General features: G+C 47.6%; 1 protein-coding gene across 8 annotated transcripts in view; it reads right to left on the bottom strand.

Moving 5' to 3' along the window:
* dmd (dystrophin) overlaps positions 1-24154 on the bottom strand; it is a 2562635-nt gene that overhangs the window by 1645601 nt on the left and 892880 nt on the right. For all 8 annotated transcript variants that reach the window (XM_086007360.1, XM_086007362.1, XM_086007361.1 and 5 more), the window contains one exon: positions 12115-12234. In XM_086007360.1, coding sequence (XP_085863486.1) covers positions 12115-12234 — 120 coding nt within the window. The remainder of the gene's footprint in view (positions 1-12114; positions 12235-24154) is intronic.

Below are 24154 nucleotides of genomic sequence, written 5' to 3'. Positions count from 1 at the left end.
GGCCTGATAATCTACATCCGAGGGTACTTAAGGAAGTGGCCCTAGAAATAGTAGATGCATTGCTGGTCATCTTCCAAAATTCGATAGACTCTGGAACAGTTCCCATGGATTGGAGGGAAGCTAATTTTACCCCACTATTCAAAAAAGGTGGTAGAGAGAAAACGGGGAATTATAGACAGGTAAGCCTGACATCGGTAGTGGGGAAAATGCTAGAGTCCATTGTAAAAAATGTAATAGCAGAGCACTTGGAAAACAGTGGCAGGATCGGACAAAGTCAACATGGATTTACAAAAGGTAAATCGTACTTGACTAATCTACTGGAATTTTTTGAGGATGTATCTGGTAGAATAGATAAGGGAGAACCAGTGGATGTGGTGTATTTGGACTTTCAGAAGGCTTTCGATAAGGTCCCGCATAAGAGATTAGCGTGTAAAGTTGAAGCACATGGGATTGGGGGCAAGGTACCGACTTGGATAGAGAACTGGCTGGCAGACAGGAAGCAAAGAGTTGGAATAAACAGCTCTTTTTCCGACTGGCAGGCAGTGACTAGTGGGGTACCGCAGGGATCGGTGCTAGGACCCCAGCTATTCACAATATATATTAATGATCTAGACTGTAAAGTCTGTGGGTTGTTAGTTAATTAATACACAGACTACCAGAGTAACTTAAAACAGGACTTTACTATTTGAAGGTCAGGGCGAATCTGCCCAATAAATCCTGACACAGCACTTATATACCGGTGTGGTCACCGTCGGTATTACAGTATACAGAAGCCAACAAAGTAGTGCAACACCTAAAGTAGTTCTCTTAAAGGTAGACGGGTACATACACTACAATCCTCCCTTTTTAGCTTACAACATACTGATTCCCCATTAAACATACATTATAACATATATACAACTTTATGCAAGACAGTTCACAGATTCAGTCTCTCTGGAGGTTTCCGGACTCTGTCCGGATAACGCCTCGGTGGTGTCGTAACTCCCGGCGGGGTAGCAGGTGCTTCTGGCAAGGTCGATTCGGCTTGAAGGACAGTGTCAGGTTCATCTGATTCCAGTATTACCAGATCGGAGGTAGGTGTTCTGGGTATCTCTGTCTCAACATTAACCGTGTAAGGTGGTGGAGTAGATTGGCCATTTGTGGCTGACCCTATGATCTGGTCAACATGGCGCCTTATTATACTGTCCCCAATGTCCACTGTATACATCAACGGCCCTAGCCTTTTTCCAATAGTTCCAGGCTGCCATTTCTCGGTACGGTAGTCCCGGGCCAAAACTTGTTGACCTATCTGAAAAGATCTAGTTGGCCTTTCATTCATGCCCTGGAATTGCCGGTTCTCTACGTCCCTTCTGACGTTTGGCTTAAGCAAGTCCAGCCGGCATCTTAGTCGTCTATTAAAAAACATCATGGCGGGAGTTTGATTTGTGACCGCATGTGTTGCATTCCTGTACGCCAACAAGAAGCTATCCACCTTATGTTGTAAGTTAATGGCTTCATTACCCATGGCCTTTATAGCCTTCTTGAAGGTCTGGACAAACCTTTCAGCCAATCCATTGGAGGCGGGATGGTATGGGGCTGACGTGTAGTGCTTAACCCCATTGCTCTTTAAGAATTTCTTGAATTCTTCGGACACAAATTGCGGTCCATTATCAGAACAGATCTGTTCCGGCAGCCCATTCCTAGCAAACATGGTCCTTAACACTGTGATGGTTTTTTCCGTGGTGGTGGTGGACATCTTTATTACCTCCGGCCACTTGGAGTGTGCATCCACCGCTATTAGAAACATTGAGTCCATAAATGGACCAGCAAAGTCGATGTGCACCCTTTGCCAAGGAGATGAGGGCCACTCCCATGGATGCAGAGGAGCCTGTGGTGGCGCGTTTTGGACCTTCTGGCATCCTAGACAGCTCTTAGTGATTTCTTCGATGTCCCCATCAATGCCTGGCCACCACACAAACGCTCTTGCTAGGTTCTTCATTTTCACTCCACCCAGATGTCCCTCGTGCAGCTCCTTTAACACCTTCTGTTGAAGTTTGGGTGGAATCACCACTCTAGATCCACACATCAGGGTTCCTCGACACACTGACAGCTGTTCTTTTCTCTGCGAAAATGCTGGCAGCGTTGGTTCGCCCTGTGCTGGCCATCCCTCCACCGTTAAATCATAGACTCGTGAGAGAGTCGGGTCATTTCTTGTTTCGTTTTTGATCATCGAATTTGTTACTGGTAGACATTCCACTATGGATGAGTGGAACATCTCTACCGGGTCCACTGTAGTCGCTTCTTCAACTATCGGCAATGGCAAACGCGATAACCCATCAGCATTTCCATGCTGTTTGGACCTTTTGTATTCGATGTCATATTGGTGTGCCCCAAGTAACACGGACCACCTCTGTAACCTTTGCGCTGTCATGGTGGAAACGGCCTTGTTAGGGTTGAATATGGACACCAACGGCTGGTGGTCTGTCAGTAATGTGAACTTCTTGCCCTGCAGGTAATGATTGAATTTCTTTACGCCCCACACAAGGCTGAGGGCCTCCCTATCTATTTGAGCATAATTTCGCTCCGCGGAGGTCAATGATCGGGACGTGAATGCCACTGGCCTTTCCGAGCCATTTGGTAACTTGTGTGAAAGTACTGCTCCAATTCCATAGGGGGAAGCATCACAAGCTAGACGAAGAGGTAACGTTGGGTTGAAATGAGCCAACACTTCTTCAGAGGTAATCAACGCCTTGCTTCTGCGAAAGGCCTTTTTACATTCCTCACTCCACTTCCATGGTACTTCTTTCCGCAACAGAGCGTTCAGCGGATGCAGCACCGTGGATAGATTCGGCAGAAACTTGTGATAATAATTAATCAACCCCAAGAATGATCTTAACTGTGATACGTTTTCCGGAGCGGGGGCCTTCACGACAGCTTCTATCTAGTCAGGTGACTTGTGCAGCCCCTCTCGGTCAATGACATGACCGCAGTACGAGATCCGTTTTTGGAAGAACTCACATTTCTTGCGATTAACTCGAAGGCCATATTCCTTCAACCTAGTGAGCACCAGTTTCAAATTTGTGAGGTGTTCTTCCTCGTCTTCTCCCGTAATCAGGATATCGTCTAAGTAACACTGCGTGCTTGGAATTCCTTGTAATACCTGCTCCATGGCCCTCTGCCAAATTGCTGGAGCCGAAGCTACCCCAAAAACCAGTCTATTATAACGATACAAGCCTCTGTGTGTGTTGATGGTGAGGTACTGACGCGACTCTTCCTCGACTTCCATTTGTAAGTATGCCTGTGCCAGGTCTATCTTGGTGAAGTGTTTCCCTCCAGCCAACGAAGCAAAGATGTCTTCAATCCGCGGAAGCGGGTATTGTACCGTGTGAAGCACCGGATTCACTGTGATCTTGAAGTCTCCGCAGATGCGGACCTTCCCCGGTCCCCCTGGCTTGTTACTTGGTGAAGACTTCATGACGGGAACAATGGGCGTGGCCCACTCACTCCAGTCCACTTTTGACAGTACCCCTGATCGTTCAAGTTCTTCCAGTTCTGCCTCCACAGCAGGTCGTATCGCGTAAGGTACCGATCTGGCTTTGAAAAATTTTGGGCTTGCATGTTCTGCAATCTTAACCTTTGCTTTAATTCCTCGCAGTGTTCCCAGTCCTTGCTGGAATACCTCTTTAGCTTCGTCCAATATTCTGGACAACCGTTCAGGTTTGACATCTTCCTTTCCGGAATCTACCGTCATGGTGTTTAGTGAATGCCAGTCTATCTTTATTTTCCTGATCCACTCCCATCCCAGAAGTGGTGGACCTCCCTCAGGCAACACATACAGGTGCATCCTTTGGTGATCTTTGTCCTTGTATCTCACCTTGACTTCTATCTTTCCGATGGGGTATACTTTGTGCCCCGTGTATGTCTGCAATACTAGTTCCGTATCCCGTAGGGGAATATGCTTGAATAACTTTTTATAATCATGCTTATTCATGACCGTCAACGCCGATCCGGTGTCCACTTCCATTTTCACTTGGACTTTTGCAATCTGTAGTGTGATCCAGATAGCTTGTCGGTCAGCTTCATTACTCACATTGTGAATTCTCAGACTATCCAGTTCCTTGCAGTTGGAGTGCGAGTCCGAATTCTGTTCTTCCGGACTCTTCCTAGTCACCTCATGTACCTTTCTGTACCTCTTTTGTGGTGACTCATTATTGTTGGTCTTCTTTCCTGACCGGCATACCTTAGCTATGTGACCGAGCTTGCCACATTTCCTACATTCCTGGTTTTTAAACCAGCATTGGTTCTGGTCGTGTGTTGTCTTCCCACAACGATAACATTTTGTTGTTGTCGAGGTAATTTGATCCACACTGAGTGCCGCTGTCTTTAGCTGCATTTCCGCAGTTCCCTTCACTGCGGCTTCGTGCGATGCTGCAATAAGGACAGCCCTGTCAAGTGTAAGGTCGTTCTCTTCGAGTAGTCGCTTTTGCGTTCCTTCCTTTGCCAATCCGCACACGAACTTGTCTCGCAATGCCTCTGTCAGATTCCCTCCAAACTGGCAGTATTTCGCTAGTCTACGCAGTTCGACCAAGTATTCTGCGTTGCTTTCGTCTTTCCGTTGCGTTCTCGCGTAAAATTTGGATCGTTCCACTAACATCAGTGGTGCGGGGTTAAAATGATCCTTCAGGACAGCAACAATATCACAGAATCACAGAATCTACAGTGCAGATAGAGGCCATTTCGGCCCATCAAGCCTGCACCGACACATATCCCACCCTATCCCTGTAATCATCGAAAGTCTGATCCGCCGGTTTAGCTGGTGCTAGTAGATGCTTCAAGAGCCCATATGTCTTCGCGCCCATCGAGTTTAGCAAGGTTATAGCTTTGTCATCTTCTTCTATTTTATTGGCCTCACCATAGATCTCAATGCGTTCCACATACGTGGCCCAGTCTTCTACCTCGGAATTAAAATCGTTGATGTTACCACGCTTAGGCATCTTCCTCTCTTCCTGATAACACCACGGATTATTTCTTTAAATTTTCTTTTTTTTTCAAGATGGCGGTTCCTGCGAAAATGGCGGTTTCCCGCGCTTATCTTCTCTCCCCGCCCACTTCAATGGCGGTTTCCTGCTTCTGTCTTCTTCCCCGCCTAATGGCGGCTTCCCTCGTTTCTTCCCTGGCGGGAGGGGTACACTTTCCCCACGGGCGACGGCCGCTGGCTTTCAGGTTCACAGCCTGCGCGTCGGCTTCAGTGCTTTCCCTTTTCTCGGCAGGGCAACCGGCGCTGGGTACACCCCGTTGACGGCGAACAGTTTCAGCCGCTGGGCTGGCTCTCGCTCAGTTCCCCTTGCTCGGGCTCTGTCTCTCTCCCGCTCGCTCGGCTCTACCGGCGCTGGGTACACCCCGTTGACGGAGAACAGTTTCAGCCGCTGGACTGGCTCTCGCTCAGTCTCCCTTGGTCGGCTCTGCCTCTCCCGCTCACTCGGCTCCCAATCGCGCCTCCCAGCCCTCTCGCAGTCCGGTGCTTCCCTCCCCGGCTGCGGCTGAGTTTATCTCTTCCCGCGCCTACGTTCCCGGTCGCAGCGCTTCGTGGCTTCGGTCGCTACCCGGCCTTTTTCGCCGGTCGCGGTCTAGCTGTCTCACGACGCCGTTGCGTCCCCCAGCCTGTCTGTACCGCGGCTTCCTTGCTCCACGCTGCCCCAGTCTCAGCGCCTCTGGACCCGACTTCTGTCCGGCTCCTTTCCCCCTCGACCATGGTCGAGTGCACCGCCCTTATCCTCCGGTTATTCTTTTTACTTTCCCTTACTCACAGTCACCGTGGCCGGCTTGCTTCTCATGCTGATCGGCTCACTCCTCACCGTGGCAGAAGGAACAGTCAGTGCCTGTTGCTGATGGAAGTCTTTGTCTCTGAATTCTTCCTCCTTTCCAGCTCTGCAGACTCGAGTTTTCTCCCAGCAGAATGACGAGGGCGGTTGCCTCTTCTCGACGCTCGTTAACTGCTTCGGAAGTATTGTTGCCGCAGGGTACGATCGGACTCGTCGCCACTGTAAAGTCTGTGGGTTGTTAGTTAATTAATACACAGACTACCAGAGTAACTTAAAACAGGACTTTACTATTCGAAGGTCAGGGCGAATCTGCCCAATAAATCCTGACACAGCACTTATATACCGGTGTGGTCACCGTCGGTATTACAGTATACAGAAGCCAACAAAGTAGTGCAACACCTAAAGTAGTTCTCTTAAAGGTGGACGGTTACATACAATAGTTCTCTTAAAGGTAGACGGGTACATACACTACATAGACGAGGGAACTAGATGTAATATCTCCAAGTTTGCAGACAACACAAAACTGGGTGGGCGTGTGTGCTGTGAGGAGGTTGCCGAGAAACTCTAGTATGATTTGGACAGGTTGGGTGATTGGGCAGATGTATGGCAGATGCAGTATAATGTGGATAAATGCAAGGTTATCCACTTTGGTGGCAAAAACAGGAAGGCAGATTATTATCTGAACAGCAATAGATTGGGAGAAGGGTAAGTGCAATGAGACCTGGATGTCCTTGTGCACCAGTCGCTGAAGGTAAGCATGCAGGTGCACCAGGCGGTTAAGAAGGCAAATGGTATGTTGGCCTTCGTAGCGAGAGGATTCGAGTGCAGGAACAAGGATGAGGAGGGATTTCTTCACCCAGAGAGTGGTGAACCTGTGGAATTCTCTCCCACAGAAGGCAGTTGAGGCCAATTCATTAAATATATTCAAGAAGGAGTTAGGTACATTTCTTAATGCTAAAGGGATCAAGGGATATGGGGAGAAGGCAGGGACAGGGTACTGTGTTTGGATGATCAGCCATGATCTCATTGAATGGCGGAGCAGGCTCGAGGGGCCGAATGGCCTACTCCTGCTCCTATCTTCCATGTTTCTATGTAAAATTTATTTGAGGAAAATTTAAAGTTTTCAAAAGCTACATTTTAGTAGCTTATTTGTTACGCATAATTTCTTCAGAAACTATGAGCTCATCTTAAAACTTTCTGCTTCAAGTTGATGTGCAACTAGCAGTTGGAGAAAACAATGTCTGATTAGTTCTAATGGGCTCCCGTTCCACCTTCAAACTGATCTGATTGTTTATATGTGTAACTTATCATGCCAATAAAGCGATTTGAATTGTGAAATGTGAATTGTATATTGAGAATTTCTAATTTTCTAAAGTGAAAAAAAAGCTGTTTTTTTTCCCCAAGTGAAAAGCTGACAATCTGACATATGACACTGTCAACTTATAGCATTGCCAATTGGCAGGTATGCATTTAAAGTCAACAGGGAAAAAATCTGCCCACTACTACTTCCTCCTTCACGAAATCCTTTTTGTCCTCTGTGGGAATTAGTTGACTGAACTGGGGAAAGTTTAATGAAAAACAATGTTGCCTTGGTGCCACTAAATGCTCCTCAATCAGCTTGGCAGAATGTGACAGGAATACAAGCACTTTTCAGCAAGCTTGGAAATACAATTTCTGGGAAGCAGCCTTTGATGGATTTGATCATACTCCCCTGGTCTACATTTTCATGCAACAGAGATGTAGGCCTAGAAATTCAGTATCGCCACGTTTGGAGTGCTACAGCTGGGCGTTCGCTAAATTTCGCGCCCCCTTTGCCGAAATTGAGTTGCATCGCCCCAAGAGGTTGCTGCTGCGCTAAAGCAGGCGATGCACAACTATCATAAGGCGCTAAGCCGGTGAGCCGAGGCGCTAACACCGAGGGCAGGCGCAGCGCAGGTGCGGCGAGTTTCTGAATGAAGGCAGACACGCTGGCGCCGGTCAGCTCTTAAAGGGGGAGGGTCAACTTGTTTGGCTGCCATGCCCTGCACACTGCAGCCCTGAAGCAAGGCCTGACCATTGCTGGTTCATCAGTTCTACGCCCTGAACCGTGGGGAAGCCCGCTATTCTTCCAAATCCCATTGCATGCTCTTGCTGCTTGTCCAGGGTCATGGGGAAGGAGATGTACTGACGTCTCCTTCTGAAAAGGGCATTGGTCACCTGGCGGATGCAGCAATGTACCGCGAACTGGGAGATGTTGGCAATGTCCCCAGTAGCGGATTGGAAGGAGCCGGTGGCATAGAAGTTGAGAGCCACCGTCACCTTCACTGCCGCCGACAGAGACGTCCTGCTCCTCAGCTGTGGCTGCAGATCTCTGCGAAGCAGGTGGCAGATCTCAGTGACCACCTTCCTTCTGAATCGCAGCCTCCAAACACACTGCTCCTCAGACATGTTCAGATATGAGAACTGCTGGCGGTCTACCCTGGGTGGGTAAGGCCTCCTGTGCCGACGCCTATTGGCCCTTCTCCGTCTGGTCATGACTGGCACTCTCTCATGGCGTTTCTGAGCCCTTTGAATGCAATGCAGAAAGCCAACGTTTCCACCCATTGCAGCCCCCATTATATGTGGCGACTCAAGGCTATGGCACTGAAAGTTAAGTCCAAGTGCAAAGCTCTGGCCTGAAGCAAGAAGTGCCTGTGCGAGCACTGAGTCAATGTAGAAAGCTCTCTGCCTTTGTCTCTCTCCAAATATCCATCTCTCACACAGGATTGGCACAAAATGGCTGCCACTTATAATGTAGGAGGAGTCCCCTTTAAATAGCGCCCCCCGCGCCCCACAACGACTGGGAACCGTTCCGCCCTACCAGTCGCTGGGGGCGCCAGGCGCAAAGAAGGGCGGCGCCACTGAAGTTCCGGTTCGGGGCGCACCAAGGGCGTTGCACCATGAAATGACGTCACGATCTGCGCGCGCAGCTGAGCGGGCGCTGCGGTTTTGCGCCGCCGCTAAATCTTGAGTGAAGTTCGCGAGAGGCGCAGATTGCGCCGCGCCCGGGCGCTAGCTGCTTAGCGCCCCACTTCTCCTCCTCCTAAGGCGCTAGCGCTAACAACTGAATTTCTAGGCCATAAACTTTAACTGGAGAGTGTTTAATATAAAGGTGGCATATTCGGTCTCCTCCCCAGCTCTGTAAAATCTGAAATCGATTCAAACTCAAGTCTTCAAAGGCAAACTGCTGCCATGGTTCACTTCGACACCTCAGCAATTATCTCAACATAATAAAGCTGATGAGCTAAAGGAACTTAAGGAAAGTAGCATCCTCCCTCTTTTTAAGTATTGAGATCATTCCCTTCTTTATGGTGAATGTTTAATGAGGCTTGGCAATCATATACTATTGAGTAGTTTCCCACAATGGAACAAGGACCAGAGGTCTGATTAAAGAGGTAACTGTCCAAAGTGAAACCTCCTCAATCATTTTCTACAGCTATGACTAGAGAGTGCAAGCTTAACCATTTAAAAATCTATTTTAGGTCAACATTTTTGTTCCTGGCCATTAGAAATGATGAATATGTGATGCCAGTACCAAATGTGAATTAGGAGCTCTTTGTGAGCCAATTAGTCTCTTACATTTATATTCTTGTGCATACCACAAATATTTCATTGCAGTACAACCCCAGGAGTTTTGTTACAGTCGGATTTACACTGAGATTTTTAAATAAGTATTTACTTTTGTAAAGTTTACTCAGTTATTCTATAAATATGGCTTTAGACATGGAAGTTGTTTCACTGAGGGCAGAGGTTCAATATGCTATTTTACTTTAGCAAAACAACAAGACTTTACTCAACCGTATCACATTGTACATTTCCCAGCCAGGGATATGCTTCATAGCTGGTCAGTGTTCCTTGTCATGATAATCCTCTGCTGACACCAAGCACATATATCTCACTTTGTCGGGAATATGGACTAACAGATCATTTTGTTATCCCGCAGATAGGCAAAGTCTCCAGATTTAATGTAAGTAACAAGGTAGCTGCAGAAAACATGTCTGCGATTTTTTCCCAACTGGTAGCATTGATACTGAAAAGGAAAGAGTACAAATCCTGGCGAGAAATTTAAACTAATCCAATGTTAATTGGTTTAATAAGCTGGTTTCTAGTCAAACCAACCATATCCAAATATCTGAACCAAGGCCAGGTCCCTGGACACTAATGCAGAACACACAATAGCAGCAATGTCAAAGGAGAATCAAAATGATAAATGTCAGTAATTCCTTAACAATTCAAATCCACTAACATATCCTGAAAAATGTGCTGCCTTCTGGATGTTATGCTAATAGGGTTAGATGAAGTAGAGTGGGAGGAGGCTCGTGTGTACTCTAAGTAATACCATGTAGTAATCCAGATAATGACATTGCATTGTATCTTTCTGCTACAATGCGTTCCGTGTTGATGACGTACTGTGGCCAGCACTTGCTCTACCGTTAACCAAAGTCTGTCAACAAGCGAAACTACGGCTATAATAAAGAAGTCAATTATATATAATGACAATTTTTCATACAGACCCCAGCATCTGCAACATTTGACCCCTTGTGACCCCACCTCACTGACCTGTTTGGACACCATCCACACCTTTGATTGCTGTGATTATCTCTCTGCCGAGGTGCGATAAAGGGCAGTTAGAAAGATTACCTGTAATCATCTGGCAGTGTTCTCTGACTATATATGCTGTGCCTATACGCATCTCTTCACTTCACCTGATGAAGGAGCAGCGCTCCGAAAGCTTGTGATTTCAAATAAAGCTGTTGGACTATAACCTGGTGTTGTGTGACTTCTCACAATTGTCCAGCCCAGTCCAATACCGGCATCTCCACATCATATATAATGACAACATACAGAATGCACTGCAGGAAGGGCCATCATTTATATTCTAATAGTTATTAAAATGCAGAGTTTCTCATTGCACACAGTTCAGAACGCTTGATGGAGATTTTAGTTGTGAAATTGCAACATCTTTTTAAAATAATCTTTTATTCAGAAAATAAGATAAAAGAGCCATAACATAGGAGACCCTCTCTGAGTTAATGGAATTTGAGTCCGAGGAAGAATGATTTGAGAGAAAACTAGGTAACTATGACATAAATTTGGCTGGGAATCCATATGATGGTAACTTGATTAGAAATGCACGCTACCAAATCATATCAAAGGCTTTAGAGATGTCCAAGTCAGTGACAAATGGTTTACCCCAAGTGTGAGAACAAATTGCATAATATGGGGAAGATCACTAATGTACTATGGATTAGGCCAGAACTTTAAAGGTGATAGATTTGGGCAGAGGACCTTGTGTAGCTGCAGCTCTCCTTACTTTTTCATGAGTCTTATGTCTATCCAGTAAAACAAGCAGGTCGTCAAACCAACCATATTCAAATACCTGAGCCAAGGTCGCTGTACTCGAATGCACAACATACAATGGCAGCAACACAAGCCTTGTTCCAACAAGTATGAATCATACAGGTGCCAAACTGTACACAACTCCCTGACACTCCACCAATGGGTAAACTGATGATACAGCATTTTCCTTCAACTGACAATACCACAGTAGGACAGATCTGTAGAACATTGCCTATGACAAGAACAATACGACTGCATTCATGATCAGTCACAAAAATATTCATATTTTGAGGATCAATCACTGGACTTTTCACTTTGTATCCTTATGGCACTAATCTTCCTGCCAACATTCCATCTTGCACTAAGTCTTGTTCACCCATCATGACTATCCTCACTGACCTTCACTGGCTTCCAGTCCACCAGCACATTGTTAAATCTGCCACTTTATTTACAAATCCCTTGATAGCGCTACTCCACACTAACTGAGCACCCTCTGCTCTTCTGAATCTGTTCTAAATGGCCCTCCTCCTCCACTCTATCATCGCGACCATTGCTATTCTCATCTGAAACCCCTCCACTTTCATATATCTCTCCTAAGCTTCAAAAGCCACTTCAAATTTACCTTTTCAGGCCAAAGACCATCTCCCCCAATTCTTCTAACACCTGCTCAGTGTCTCTTCTCCCTGGGAAGGGACTTGAGATGTTTTGCAGCATTAAAAAGGTTCTATACAAGTGCAATTGGTTTTGTTTCCCAGTTACTGGCTCTGTGCTTGACAGCATTCTCTATCTCAACTAAAAACATTCAAATATCTTCATTATAAATCACATTTCAATCCATGTTTTCTCCCCAGGTAAAGGACCCATGGACAAGAAAAGACTAATTACAGCTTTGATAATGTCCTGTTTGAGCTCCTGAAGCATCATTATTTAGTTAGGCGATATCTGCAGTTCTCACCTGGAGCTCCTCCTCCAGAGCAGCAGTAGCATTTTCTCCATTGCTCTCATCAACTACCACCACCATATGTGTCAGAGAGTTGACTCGTACTTGTTCTTGCTCCAGGTCTTCTTGAAGCACCTATATGGGAACAAATAATCAGGACTGAAGACATTTCCTGGAATATACCAGATTTATTGATTCTTAGTTATAATAAAAAGGTCTCCATGTTTTCCTGTGTGTGTGGTTGTGTGCTCAGCAAGGAGAGGAACAGTGCAATAAATGCAAGTTCTACATTTATACTGGCATGCCTGGGAAAGTATGGCTCAGAGAGTGGCATCACACTGGCTCGATAATCTGCCTCCGACTGAACATCAGTAGGCCTCGTCATGCCCACATTCTGTACACAGTGCTTCATTTAGGGTTGCTTTCCTTTTAAACCCCATGGACTGGGAACTGAACAGAGGTTTTACTTAGAATTTGTAACAAGCAAAAGATACATTTATTCTTTTGCCTAAGCAGCACCTTCAGATGAAAGGACAATGTTTATTCAATGCACTGCACAAACTAGGTCACTGCTGTTCAACAGAAGTCATACACAGGGCAACTAGACTTTCTCTTAAATTTCCTTTTAGGTCACAATGTTTCCAGTTAATCTCAATCAATTTTGATCAGATTTGTTGTAGGGATAATCTCAAAACATGCCTCAGGTTCCATGAGACATTTTACAACCATGTCATCTTGCATTACTGCTGAGACAATAAAAAGTCCCACTGTTCCACCAAGATAACCTGAGGTATTGAATTATCACAGGCTGTTAACTGCTTCCCAACCCAAACTTTACAGTGTTCCCATTATTTTCATGAGGCACTTAACTATTTCAGCTAGAAATTTGTTTGCCTCCAAAAATGGGTATGGAGATTGCAATGTGGGATCAACCTGTGCCCGTTCACAGTAATGTAAGCAGCACACTAACTTCATGCTGCCTGTTGATTAACATGATTGTGGCGTTCAGCCCAGCGCTGAACGTAGTGCTGGGTGGCTGAACGCTGAGCAGGGGCCCCAAGTTCATACGAGGATAGCACCGATTAAAGCTAACCTGCACTTCTTAAAGGCAGTCTGCACCTCTTAAAAGGGATGATCATTCTGCCTGCAGCAGGTGATTCAACTGGCTGGGGAGCAGAGTCAGAGCAACAAAAAGGACTACTGATGTCACAACAGGAGAGAGAGCGTGCTTCAAGATTCTCTGATGCAGCCTTGATGCAGGAGGTGAACATGAAGAGAGAGGTCCTTTTTCACAGGGGGCCAGGAGACCCTCCACGCAAATGCACAAAAGGCATTGCGAGCAGACAGCCGTCGAGGTGAATGTTAGCAGTGTAGCCCTGAGGACCTGGATGCAGTGCAGGAAGAATTTTAATGACCTCACACGAGTGGTCAAGGTCAGTGTATTCATCTTCAAATGCCATATGCCACCATCTGCACCACTAGCCTCACACACTGCTCAATGCGCCACACCCTCATCACATACCGACCAACAATCTCTACCAAACACAACTCATACCTCACATTCATAGCTTCATCTCACCCTCACACTTACCACTGCTGTAAGCGTCACACCCACATCTCACACACAGTCAGCTATTCAACCATGACAGGCATATCATCCAAGCACATTGCACCCCACTCACTGACACACTTCCCTTTCTCTTGGAGAATAAGATGGCTCACAACCGGAGACAGCAGGACCTAACCGGTGGGGGACAGGTGCGCCTGCATAATCAAGTCCAGTTGGAGGAGACGGTGCTGGCCATTATTGGGAGGGCCATCGCTGAGCCCGTGATCAGCGGCAGGTCTAAAACAATACAAGATCACCATCTCCAAGTTCCCCTCAATGTTACACACCATCCTGACTTGGAAATATATCGCCGTTCCTTCATTGTCGCTGGGTCAAAATCCTGGAACTCCTTCCCTAACAGCACTGTGGGAGTACCTTCACCACACGGACTGCAGCGGTTCAAGAAAGCAGCTCACCACCACCTTCTCGAGGGCAATTAGGGATGGGCAATAAATGCTGGCCTTGCCAGCAATGCCCACATCCCATGAACGAACAAAACAAAAAGATGGTATCCTCATATTTAATCCTCCTTCTCACATCCTACTTCCCCCTCATCCCACAATCTCTTCTGATTTACAAGCTGCACATGGCGCAAGCATTCACCTCTTGCTTTCCCCCTCTCTCCTCACCACAACCTCACCCTTGTGCCTTTCTCCTTTCAGATAGCCAAGAACTGCCACCTGGCCAGGCACTGGTGGAGCAGCAAGAAATTCAAGAGCACCAAGACACTGATGAGGAAGACACGGCACCATTACTCAATTTCACACTCGCAGTCGCCAGTTCAGATACTGACACTCTGCGTACTTTAGAGGATAGGTTAGACACGGGATTTTCATGTGGTGAGACACCAGGCATGAGTGGCCTGCAGCCAGGGCAGGGGACAAGGGTAGCACAGGTGCCAGCTCCCTGAAGGGCGAGGTCGCACATGAGTTTTGATGCAGGACTCAGATGAGGACTTCGATGTGGCAACCTACAGAGAAATGCTGATGGGTATGCACAATGAAATTCTTGGTGCATTGGCAGGCCTGCCAGAAAGCCTGAGTGCAATGTCAAGGAGCACGGAGGAGTCCGGCACCAACTCTGCACAGGGTTTTACGCAGAGCTTGGAGCCCATGATTTCCAGTATGGAAGTGATGGGTAACTTCATTAGTGCATTTGTGGACCCGACCATGATGCAGCTTCTGATGGCTGATGTCTCAACTTCCATTGCAGCACAAGCAGAAGCCACCCACTATCTGGGTGCTGCAGTGGAAGCTCAGGCTGATGTCATGCAGGCTCAGACTGCAGCCATCATGGCTGTGTTTACCAGTGGGGAAAGGGGCTTGCAGAGTGTCACATCAGTCCAGCAATCTGTCCTCCAACAGATTACTAGGATTGCTGTGGCGCTGCCCCGGGGTGTGGTAGTGGCTCCATGGAGGGCGATCCTGCTGTCCCCTCTCAGGATGACAGCATTTGTCCTCCCACCACTGCCACTCCGCCAGTGCCCTTGCTGTTGCCTGTCAGACAGCCAGCCCAGACTGCTGCCGCTCATGCCAAGGTGGTGCAGTCTAAAGCCAGGCTTTCTAGGCCCAGAGCTGCTCAAGGTCATCCTGTAAGGCCATCTGCAGTCTCCCCCCACTGAAAGTCAGCAGCCTTCCATCAGCACATTACAACAGTGACTACACTTCAAAAGAAGTACTTCATTGGCTGTAAAGCGCTTTGGAACGCCCAGTGGCCATGAAAGGCGCTATATTCTTTCTTCTTTTTTTCCATGCTGCAGTCACTGGGGTAGCACTTAGTAGGAGCACTAGGACAGGAACAGGCAGACGGAAGACAGACACTAAGGGAATGCGCAAGGGTGATTCATTGACTTTGTTATGTAATATTGGATGGATTGATGTATAAAGTTGGTTTGGAATGTTTCTTTTATTTCAGCATTGTTGCCAAGAGGATGCTGTGATGGTTAACAGAGGGAAGGTAAGGTATGGGACTATTGTTGAACGGGAAATTAGGGTTGCGTTCACTGGTACTGCAGTCGGATGAGTCGGTCACGGACAGCCTGGGCAGAAAGGGGCTGTCTGGGTTGCCTCCTCCCTTCCAGTTCCTCCTCTTCCGATTCCTCCTCCTCTGCTTCCTCCTCTTCCTCCGCTGGTTGTCGTATGCCTCGTGGCAAGGGCTGTGTCCTCATGATGGTGAGGTTGTGTAGCATGCAGCAGACCACGAATCTTGAGACACGCTCTGGTGAGTACTGCAGGGCTCCTCTAGAGCGGTCCAGGCAGCGGAAGCATTGTTCAAGGATACCGATGGTCTGCTCTATCAGATTCCGTGTGGCAGTATGGCTCTCAATGCATGCATGCTGCCGACGTGTGCGAGGGTTGCGTAGTGGAGTCATGAGCCAGCTGGTCAGCAGATAGCCCTTGCTGCCCAGTAACCACCATCTGGTTTGTCGCGGTGGCTCAAAGACTGAAGGAACAGCAGACTGGTGCAGAATAAAAGCATCATGACTGCTGCCAGGAAACCAGACATTCACCATCATGATGTGCTGAGCATGGTCGCATATCAACTGCACATTCATCGGGTGGCGACCTTTGCAGTTGTGGTACATCTCAGCATTTAGATGCGCAAAACCATGTGGGTGCAGTCGATGGCGTCCTGCACTATGGGGAAGCCCGCTATCCTGCCAAAGCCACATGCACTCCACTTGTTTCTTTCTGGTCAGAGAGAAGACAATGAATTCCCCATTCCTGGCATAAAGAGCATCACTCACCTCTCTCATGCACCAGTGGACGCGAACTGGGAGATGTTACAGATGTCACCGGCTCCAGCCTTGAAGGATCCTGACGCAAAGAAATTCAGGGCCATGGTCACCTTCAGACACTGGCAGCACTCTCCTTGCCCTGTTGTGAGGCTGCAGGTCTGATTGCAAGAGGTGGCAGAGTTCTGTTGGCACCTCCTTCGTAAAGCACAGACGCCTCACACACTGCGCCTCGCTCAGGCTGAGGTAAGAGAATTACTCTCAAAAAACCCGAGTTGGGTAAGGCCTCCTGCTGAGAGCTCGTCTCCTCCCCCTCCTCCTCCCTCTGTGAGTAGCTTGTCCTCTACTTTGCTGCCTCTGCTCCATCTCCCTGTCATGCTGCAGGCCAAGAGGGATGACAACTAGAGCATCCATGACTGGGAGCAAGTGGTCTGACCAGAACTCTTGAAGTCAGAAGCAAGGCCTTCTCCACTTGCAGCACCACTCCCTGTTACCTCACCAACTTTAGACAACTCTAGAAAGCAGCAAACACTTCTACAAACTTACACAGAGCCGGTAGAAATTAATCAGCAACTAACCTTGGAGTGGTTGCTGATCCCTTTAATTATTGCTGGTGGGGGGGGTCCTTGAGGCTGCTGAACGCATGTTCAGCTGTGCGAGGTTAAGACACGGCATTAGCTCCAGTGTTGAGGATGAAAATTGGCAGTGCTGGCGTCAAATAAGCATTGCACGCCGAGTGAGGTCACAATCTGCCCACTCTACATACGCCCAACCTACTGCACTCACCAAAATGCCGTCCGCCGCAGCTCGCACCATAAGTGTACGCGCACGGACACCATTTTCGACACAAAACAGCACCCCATAGCGCCATAAAATCGGGTGCTACCGATCCAAATTTCTAGCCCTTTATGCTTCGAGTTAAGTTTCTCAAAAATACCAATAGAAAATAATTGTGTTTTACTGTCCTCTGAGATACATGTCAATGCTTATTAAAGGTTTAATTAGTTGGGTTATATGCTTGTACAGGCAGTAGCCAGGAACAATGCTACTGCCAGCAGTAGTAATATGAACTTTCACCTTGTCCTCTCAGTAGTCAGCAGACCTAGCAAAGGGCACTCGTTGGGGTGAGACTCATTCGTTAGTTCAACTTCCTGTAATCCTAACAAATAAACACTGTTTTATTTGATTAAAGGGTGCCCTGTTTATCTATTTATCATAAATTTCTTCCAGAATAATTTCTTGGTGTCAACAGCACTGGTGATGAGCAGCCACCATCAATACAACAACCTGCATTTATATAGCTCCTTTAACGTAGAAAAACATCCCAAGACTCTTCAGGTACGTGATCAAACAAAAATGATGCCGAGCCAAAAAGGATATTCGGAAAAGGATCTTTAAGAAGGAGAGCAAGGTGGAGAGGCAGATAGGTTTAGGGAGAATAGTGCACCATGGTCACAGTCACAATCACAAATGATGTCATTTGTAAATCTGATTAGAATCATTTCAGTGCTGTAGCATGGGTAGAAACCTGATTGGTGAGTCCTGACGAAGGGTTTCGACCTGAAACGTTGACTCTATTTCTCTCTCCACAGATGTTGCCTGCTGAGTTTTTCCAGCTTTTTTTGTTGTTATTTTGGAGAGTTTTAAACATGGAGTTGCAGGAAGGTTGCAGATGGGGCAGTAGTCTGCAAGGACAGAATGATTGAGGCTGGGTTTTTGGAAGAGTGGGGTGATGACAGCGGTTCTGAAAGGAAGGGGGGCAATACTTGTGGAGAGGGAACTATTTACAATGTCAGTTAACATGGGCCCAGGAAGGGTAGTTAAATGATTAGCAGTTTAGTGAGAATGGGGTCAAGGGAGCAAGAGGACAATGAGCTCAGAGAGGGCATGAGGGGAGATAGCAGAGAAACTATACAAAGACACAAGTTCAGTGTTAGGGCAGGGGTGGGTCTTGGGGGAGGTTTAGCTTGGTGAGCAAGGGAAAGGGGCAGAAGCAGCCAAAAAGGTAGGCAGTTGGCAATATGTAACTAACTTGGAAGAGTTTTTTCCCAGGATGGATGCAGAAGGAAGTGAGGTTGGAAGGGTGTAGAGGTATGTGGGTTGTGAGGGATACAAGGAAGTGTTTGGAGATGGCCATGGCTGTGATCGAGACCATTGGAGTAGAGGTGCCACGTGTGATGGCAAGGGGCAAGGGGGTGGCCGTGAATATGAATAGGAGAGCTTATATGGAACGAGAGGATTAGGGAAGACAAAAGGGCAGTGAAATCAGAAGAGTTGAAATGCAGATTGAAAAGAAAGGAACAAGAAAGACTTGCATTTATATAGCACCTTTCATGGCCACCGGACGTCTCAGAGCGCTTTACAGCCAATTAAGTACTTTTTTGGAGTGTAGTCACTGTTGTAATGTGGGAAACGCGGCAGCCAATTTTACCCACAGCCAGCTCCCACAAACAGCAATGAGATAATGACCAGATCATCTGTTTTTGTTCTGTTGATTGAGGGATAAATGTTGGCCAGGACACCAGGGATAACTCCCCTGCTCTTTGTCGAAATAGTGGCCTGGGATCTTTTACGTCCACCTGAGAGCAGACGGGGCCTCAGTTTAATATCTCATCCAAACGACGGCACCTCCAACAGTGCAGCACTCCCTCAGCATTGCACTGGAGTGTCAGCCCAGATTTTTGTGCTCAAGTCCCTGGAGTGGGACTTGAACCCACAACCTTCTGACTCAGATGCGAGGGTGCTACTGTTAGGGAATATAATATTTTAATAACATAGATTTTAATATGATTTAGCTTAAAAACTGAGAACAATGAAAGTGCTGACCTAAGCTTAATACTGAAAGTGCTGATTTAGCTTAAACAGAGAACAAAGGAATGATTGATGTACCAGAGATCCAATCAGTGTGATGCAGTTGAACCAACCATAGCTCTGCATGCATGCTGCTGAGCCAATGGTAATAAAGGGGGCAGGTACATCTGCTGCTGTATAAAAACCAGCCATTTTGAATATGATGTTAGTCGGATAAAGGAAGTCAAACAGTGTAAGTCAAGTGATGCAATAAATCGACTATTTAAAACTTACCACCGGACTCGCAAACTTTAATTTCTCACCAAGAACGAGGAGTCACTCAGTGCAGAGGCCAAGAGATAAAGGAAAGAGGATATCTTGAGTGAGAAACTCAGGGTCAGGCTTAGGGTGGCTGTACAGAATGAGGATTTTAAAAGAGAGTTAAGAGGGGTGGAACAAGGTGAGGTTACTGAGGGAGGAAAAAGTTATCAGCGGAGTAAGCAAAATAAGGTGTGATTCAGTAATAAGGGGCACACCACATCCAAGGCCGTTTGAGCAGGCCAGGCTGTAGAAAGTATAACCAGGTGGGGAGGCTTCATTAAAGGGCAAACTGTTACCACACATGAGCCAAGTTTCTGTCAAAGTCAGGTTGTCAAATGTAATCATCCACAATAATATTGTTGGTTGGCAAGGGCCTTGTTTGAGTGTGACCGGACATTCTGGAGGGAAATGGCAATAATGGTTGACCCATTGGCAGAGTCTGAGGGGCAATGGTGGGCGGGGTGAGTGGGACAAGATGGAGGTTGACAAGATTAGCTCCTGGAGGACATGCGAGGCAAGAAGGTTGGCGAGAGTAGGATGGGGCAGTTAGGATTGCTGCCCGTAAGGAGGTATCAACAGGTGCCTTGGTGAAGGAAAGGTGTGGGCAGCCGAAGCTAGGTTCTTTTACACACAATTGTCACCTCTGTGGTGTTGATATAACCAGCTAGACTTTGGGTTGTGTTGTGTATGTACCTTTAAGGGAATAACTGGTCTTAGACTGCAGTACCGGCAGTGACCACCCCTGTATAAAAGGCCCTAGCAGGCTTCTGTAGTTTCAGTTTCAAGCTGCCTCTTGTTCAGTAAAGTACCTGTTAACTGTTCTCCCGAAGTCCGTGTATTATTGAGGCGCGGACTTTACAGTGGCGACGAGTAAGTTCGAACTCACCTGCAGTGTGGCATCATCTCACGGGGATCTCGCCTGAAAGGAAGGTCCTGGAAGGTCATAGTCTGAGCAATGGGCGTCGACCGAGGGCAACCGACCAAAGAATCCATCGGTGTTTGGAGAATTGCGGGAGAGACTGTGGTTCCAGCGAATCGTGCTGGTAGCAGGTAGCGCGCTGACCTTTCCAGACTGCGGCGGGCTCAAGCTCGATCGAGCGGCTCTACAAATCGGGCCGCGCAGCATCGCCGGGAAAAGAAAACAAGAGAGAGAGGGTGGAGCGCACAGGGCGCAGTTGGTGCTCGAGAACAGGACAGCAGAGAGAAACCAAACGGGGGGGGGGGGGGGGGGGAAGGAAAGCGAGATGCACCGAAGCTGCGGGTCGCCGCCATTACCCCGTAGAACGCTAGGAGCAGCGTGGCAGTAAGGGGAAGAAGTAAAAGCGCGGGAGGCGCCATTTTATCCCGTTGGGGAAGAAGCAAAAGCGCGGGAGGCGCCATTTTAAATCGCCCAAGATGCCGAAAAGTGGCAGTATCACTGCTTTCGACAATGAGGTAGAAGACTGGACCACGTATGTAGAAAGAATCGAAGTGTACTGCAAGGCAAATGAGGTGGTCGGTGGAAAGAGGGCGTCGATATTATTAAATCTGATGGGTGCGAATACGTATGGCATATTGCGGAATTTAATTACCCCAGCTAAACCAATGGAGAAAAGTTTTGAGGAGATTGTTCATATCTTACAGGAACACCTAAGCCCTACACCACTGCTGATAGCAGAAAGATTCAAGTTCCATAAAAGAAACCAGCACAAAGATGAGAGCAATGCTGACTATCTTACGGAACTACGCAAGTTATCGAAGCACTGCCAGTTCGGAGCAGGACTGGCAGACACCTTACGGGATAAGTTTGTCTGCGGGCTCCAGAGTGAAGGAACCCAGAAACAACTACTTTCAAAAAAGGACCTGACGCTAGAACAGGCTTTCAGCGTGGCAGTATCCTACAAAGCAGCAGCACGGGGAGCTGCGGAAATACAACAGAAACCACAAGAATACAGCGCTAACGAAATGGCGTATGGAGCCGAAAAGTGCTATCGCTGCGGCAGAACAACCCATGAGCAGAAGGACTGCTGGTTTAAAGACAAAATATGCAGGCAATGCGGGAAAATGGGACATATAGCAAGAGTCTGCAGGTCGGGAAAGAAGACCAACACGACAAGAACTACTAAGGAACAGTACAGGAAAGTAAAGAAACTGACATAGTAGTTCCGAAGATCAGGAGAGTGATAAGGACTCCGGGAGCAGGCGACTAAGTTGTTTAAAATTACACAACGTGATCGCAAAAGAAGATCACCGAACCATTTGGGTCACCCTCATGATAGCAGGGTCCCCAGTGAAGATGGAATCGGACACAGGATCAGCCCTAACTGTCATGAATCGACGAGACTATGAGCGGCTATTCTCACACATACCCTTAAAGGGCACGTCCATTGTATTGAAGACATACACGGGGCAAAAGGTCTACCCCAGAGGAAAAATAAGGGTGCCAGTTGAATATAACGGAAAGGAAACACAGAAACTATACATGTATATACTACGAGATGGAGGACCACCATTATTGGGACGTGAATGGATCCGAAGACTACAATTGGATAGGCATTCCATCCTGGCACTAACTGTGACTGACAAAAAAGATGATGACGTCGCACCTGGACGTCTGTCACAAATTCTATCTGACGCGGAAGAGGGGTTCCAACAAGGACTTGGGACTCTGAAAGGAGTAAAGGCAACCATAAAGATTGAGGATAACGCAACCCCAAAATTTTTCAAGGCCAGACCGGTGCCATACGCGATACGCCCAGCTGTGGAAGCTGAACTGGAGAGTCTGGAGCGTTCGGGGGTGCTGTCTAAGGTGGAATGGAGCGAGTGGGCCACACCCATCGTTCCTGTAATGAAGAAAGCATTGAGCAGCACGCCTGGGGAGCCAAGGAAGGTTCGCATCTGTGGGGACTTCAAGGTGACTGTAAACCCAGTCCTGCACACAGTACAGTATCCACTTCCGCGGATAGAAGATATTTTCGCCTCACTATCTGGAGGGAAACGTTTTACAAAGATTGACCTGGCTCAAGCGTATCTACAAATGGAGGTGGAAGAAGCATCTAGGAAATACCTCATGATAAACACTCACCTTTACCAGTACAATCGACTGGTATTTGGGGTAGCATCGGCCCCGGCTATGTGGCAGAGGGCAATGGAACAAGTCCTGCAAGGGATCCCGGGGACCCAGTGTTATTTGGACGACATCCTGGTTACGGGCGAAAATGACAATGAACACCTTGCCAACCTGGAACAGGTGCTCACGAGATTGCAGGAATATGGGCTACGAGCCAACCGTCCCAAATGCGAGTTCTTCAGGAGACAAATCTCGTATTGTGGCCACATGATTGATGAGGAAGGGTTGCATAAGTTGCCGGACAAGATTGAGGCTGTAGTCAAGGCTCCAGCACCAGAAAATGTGTCGCAACTGAGGTCGTTCCTCGGGTTGGTGAACTACTACCATAAGTTCTTGCCGAATTTATCTACAATTCTGCACCCACTGAACGCCCTCCTTCAAACTGGTGTAACATGGAAATGGAGTGATGAGTGTAAGCGTGCCTTTCAGGAATGTAAATGCCAAATCACTTCGAAAGAAGTATTGGCCCACTACAACCCAACACTACCGATTCGGTTGGCATGTGATGCGTCACCTTACGGCATTGGAGCGGTGCTGTCACACAAATTCCGTGACGGTTCAGAGAGGCCAATGGCCTTTGCATCGCGCTCGCTAACCTCAGCCGAGCGTAACTATGCCCAGATTGACAGGGAGGCCCTCAGCCTGGTGTGGGGGGTGAAGAAGTTCAATCACTATCTGCACGGGCAGAAATTCACCCTACTGACTGATCATCAACCCCTGGTCTCAATTTTTAACCCAAAGAAGGGCGTTCCGGTGATGACGGCGCAACGGCTGCAGAGATGGTCACTTTTTCTAGGGGCACATCAGTATGACATAGAGTACAAAGGTACGAAACAACATGGAAACGCTGATGGGCTGTCGCGCCTACCGTTGCCTATGGCGGAAGAAGCATCTGCAGTGGACCCTGTGGAGATATTCTATGCGACCATAGTCGAATGTTTGCCTGTTACAAACGCAAGTATTGAGAAGGAAACCCGAAATGATCCGACACACTCTCGGGTCTATGATTTGACGGTGAAGGGATGGCCAGCATATGGCGACTCACTGTTGCCAGCATTCTCGCCAAGGAGGGAACAGCTGTCAGTGCGCCGGGGAACCTTGATGTGTGGATCCCGAGTGGTAATTCCACCCAAGTTGAGAGATAGAGTACTCAATGAGCTTCATGAGGGTCATCTGGGAGGGGTAAAAATGAAGAGCCTAGCCAGGGCGTTTGTGTGGTGGCCGGGAATCGATAAAGAAATCGAGGATATGACCAAGAGATGCACAGGATGCCAGAAGGTCCAAAACGCTCCACCACAGGCCCCGCTACATCCATGGGAGTGGCCCTCATCTCCATGGCAACGGGTACACATTGATTTCGCTGGTCCATTTATGGACTCAATGTTTCTAATCGCTGTAGACGCCCATTCGAAATGGCCAGAGGTCATTAAAATGTCCTCCACCACCACGGAGAAAACTATTGCAGTCCTAAGGACCATCTTCACCAGGAATG

This window comes from Somniosus microcephalus, chromosome 14 (genome assembly GCF_052327205.1).
Source record: "Somniosus microcephalus isolate GS21.2 chromosome 14, FLI_Smic_1.0, whole genome shotgun sequence".
NCBI classification, from domain to species: domain Eukaryota; kingdom Metazoa; phylum Chordata; class Chondrichthyes; order Squaliformes; family Somniosidae; genus Somniosus; species Somniosus microcephalus.
Note: the sequence above shows the minus strand (reverse complement) of the source record. Positions and strands in the feature narration are given on the sequence as shown.